The sequence below is a fragment of the Buceros rhinoceros genome, unplaced genomic scaffold, assembly GCF_000710305.1.
Source record: "Buceros rhinoceros silvestris isolate BGI_N320 unplaced genomic scaffold, ASM71030v1 scaffold12363, whole genome shotgun sequence".
NCBI classification, from domain to species: Eukaryota; Metazoa; Chordata; class Aves; order Bucerotiformes; family Bucerotidae; genus Buceros; species Buceros rhinoceros.
This window is the reverse complement of record NW_010403057.1, coordinates 1,000-4,211: the sequence shown is the minus strand read 5'-3', so window position 1 is coordinate 4,211 and position 3,212 is coordinate 1,000. Positions and strand designations below refer to the sequence as shown.

At 43.6% G+C, this 3,212-nt stretch overlaps 1 protein-coding gene across 1 annotated transcript in view; it reads right to left on the bottom strand.

Moving 5' to 3' along the window:
* The window catches only part of LOC104490562 (UPF0392 protein F59C6.8-like), a 5,735-nt gene extending 3,274 nt beyond the window's left edge, over positions 1-2,461 (bottom strand). Inside the window, exon 1 of the mRNA XM_010132861.1 lies at positions 2,394-2,461. Coding sequence (XP_010131163.1) covers positions 2,394-2,461 — 68 coding nt within the window. The remainder of the gene's footprint in view (positions 1-2,393) is intronic.
* Between the last annotated feature and the right edge of the window lie 751 nt (positions 2,462-3,212).

The window sequence follows — 3,212 nt, the reverse complement described above, 5'->3', positions numbered from 1 at the left end:
CAACCGCTCTTTTCTGAAAAAGCCAAGCAAGGAGAACTCCGGTCACAACACACCCCTTACAACGCCCCGTTTGCCAAAGCCGAGACGATCGGTAACAGCCTGTCCGAGCCCCACAGACCAGAGCGGCCACAGGGCACCAGGCGCCTGGCACAGAGCAGCGGCAGCGCTGACGCTTCTGTCCCCCGACGCCTCAGAGCAGCCTGCAGACACCTGCTGGGAGCCGCCACTGTCACACCGCTTCCCGCTGCTGAGCCGGGACTCAGAACTCACATTTTTAAGTCTTTTTTTTTAAAAACATTCTAATGTCAGACAAAACGTTTCCCCCGAACATTCTTATTCGCAGGTTTTAGCATTCTCACCACGGCTGACAACACAGAAGGTCACATTTAACATTTTTTACTTGGTCTCGTCTATGACCTAAAATACTGTTTCATCTTATAGAATAAACAGGTTTTACTAAAGAAATATCAAAACACATCAACATTAACTAATACAAACTAATTTATTATCTGTTATTTCTTCTGCTTTTCCTAGCTATTAATAATGGACAATTATAAAAATATCTTTCACCTATGTTTAGAACAGTGAACATCGGAAAGGGAAAAGTAGCTTTTAAAGCAGATCCACGAGTGACGTTCTGCTCAGCCCTCCGTTTATTTTTTGCTAAGGTATAATCTACAAATTGCTTATTCTAACCAGATAAAAGCTTAAATATTTTTTACATAAATTGCAAGAATTTTTCAATACAGAACAACACTGAGGGGAAAAAAAAGCTGGTACAATACCTAAGACACTTGCTGACGCCTTTTATTTCAGGCGACTCGTGTTCTTTAAATGTCAGTAGCAGCAGCCACACCCACCAGAAAAACAAGTTTTGCTTCTGTTGAGCAACGCGTACAGTTGCCTCCCAATAACTTAATTTAAATTACAAACTCGAGTGTGTCGCTGTTGAAGCAAATCAAATCTAGGTGCTCAGGCGATTTTTTTAACGCTCCGTAAGTTCCCTGCTGAAAATCAATCCTGCCTGTTGATACACGTGCAGTTCACACACATACTTAAAGGGAGCTAGAAAAATACGTTAAATATTTGTACTTCTTGGGCTATCGTTGTTTCTGTAACATACTATAGCCCTAATTAAAATAGGTAAATACAGATTCTGATGAGGAACTGTGAGAGAGATGTGAAACAACAGCCAGTTCTAGAAGCAGAGAAAAAGAGCAAAACAGAGAACTCAAGGCACAAGAGAACACAGAATCTTAAAGACAATAAATATATAAATATTTGAGGAATACAATTAATGATTTTTCCCAACACAGGACTCAGGGATTTTGATCCCCTGCAATTAGCAGCACAGAAATGTAGCCAGAAATACGTAAAGTCGGGTTTATTAGGAGCATTTCATTTGTATTTCCTCACTAGCGAGTACTTGGCAAATTTTAACTTCAAAAACATGCTTTCACCATATTTTAAAGGGTTTATTTTATAACAGTGACGGTAATAATTCATTCTGGTTTTGGGTATTTTAATGCCAACCACTACTCAAGTGGCACGTAACACAAATCACGCGGGTTTGCTTTAATTTAGCCAGTGGCATCAATGGCTCCTTTGCAGCAGTTTGACCTTCTCCAGTATTCCCCTTCCTCCTCCCCTTTGCACTTACACACCGCAGCCGCTACCACCTCGAAGTCTTCACGCTGCTACTTCTTCCTTGAAGCCGACGAGCTCTCCTAACACCATCTCCCAAGGAACACTCTCCCTTGGCCAGTCACTCGTGGGCAGCTGGGCCAGTCTCAGCTACTCTCAGCACGGGAGACCAGCGACCGCTTTTCCTCATCCCTCTGTAGGTGACAGCAACAGGTCCTCATCGCCGCTGAGAACTGTCTGTCTTAACAGACGCTGGGGTTAGATATTTTGCAGCTGCATCGCTCTGCACAGACACACCTGAGCTTGTCGTCAGCCGAAGATCAACCCACCTGCCCCGTCCTGCAGCCAAGCGCACCTACACAGTGTGTTTTCTTCTGCAGCACCGTCAAAACAAAGAGCTCCAGCCCCTGTTAGAATGGTTTGGACTGGACGGGACTTTTCAAGATCATCTAGTCCCAAGGCCCTGCTGAGGGCAGGGACATATTTCACCCTATCAGGTTGCTCAAATTAATCACATTTCTCCTTATTTCTTCTAAATCTACTCTGAAACCTCGTATGTGGCCAAGATCACATTTAGAAGCTTGTGTGTACTTAAAACACCTTCTTTTTTCTCCTTCCCTAAAGCAAGGAACTGCTCCTGTTTTCTTCCACCACTATGCTCACGACACGTTGGTTAAACACCCACTGTAAGTGCTCCGATACCTCGCCTGCTTTCTTAGGATTTTGCAACGGCAGTGATTCAGTATCACCTTCCGACTGGAATGTTGTTCTCACCCTTCCTGTACACCTTCTGTTTCCAGACCTTCTTTTCTGCCATCGCCCTTTAGCCCCGCACAATTAACACTGTTCTCACTCACAGGTGGAAAAAAGTGCTAATTCAGTAATTTGGAGAGCCACTCCTCGGTCGTGATCAGCCTCCCGGCACGTTCCTGCACTGTGGCCCTTCTTTGTAATTTGTTCTCTTTACACTGAGACAGGTGAAGGCCTTTAATGCTGCTCATTTCAGTATCTTTGCAATTACACGGAATTTAATTTTGGTAAGTCTCGGCTTATGACTTCAGTGCCCCATCCAGGGTGAGGGTCGGGGGCAGCTGACAGGAGGTGGTCGCGGTGTGTCAGGTGCTAATATGCAGATTATTCAGTATCTTAGGAACAATGAACAGCCTAATCCTTGTTTTATCCGAGGTCTCACTAAAAGCCACCACTAACAAATAGCCTTATTAACTTACTATTTTTGGAAAAAAGTTACTCTCTCTCCTCTGCTTCATGGTTTTTCTCAAAAGTAATAACACGAACCACTGGTGCTTAACTTAAAACAAAGATTCCAAAGACTAACAATCACTTACCACTTTTATCTAGATTGCCTATTGCTCATCTTTTGAGAGCTTATTTTTTCAGCCTTTGTAACACCGTGTCCTTCCTCTCCAAAGTGTGAAGGATTAAACTGAGGGCAGTATTATTCCCGTTCATAAAACGCTGCTCTAACAAAACTACGATGGCCATTTCCATTCTAAATACAAAGGCAAGCCGGGCCAACATACCGTGTTGCCATATTCTTAATTCACGCC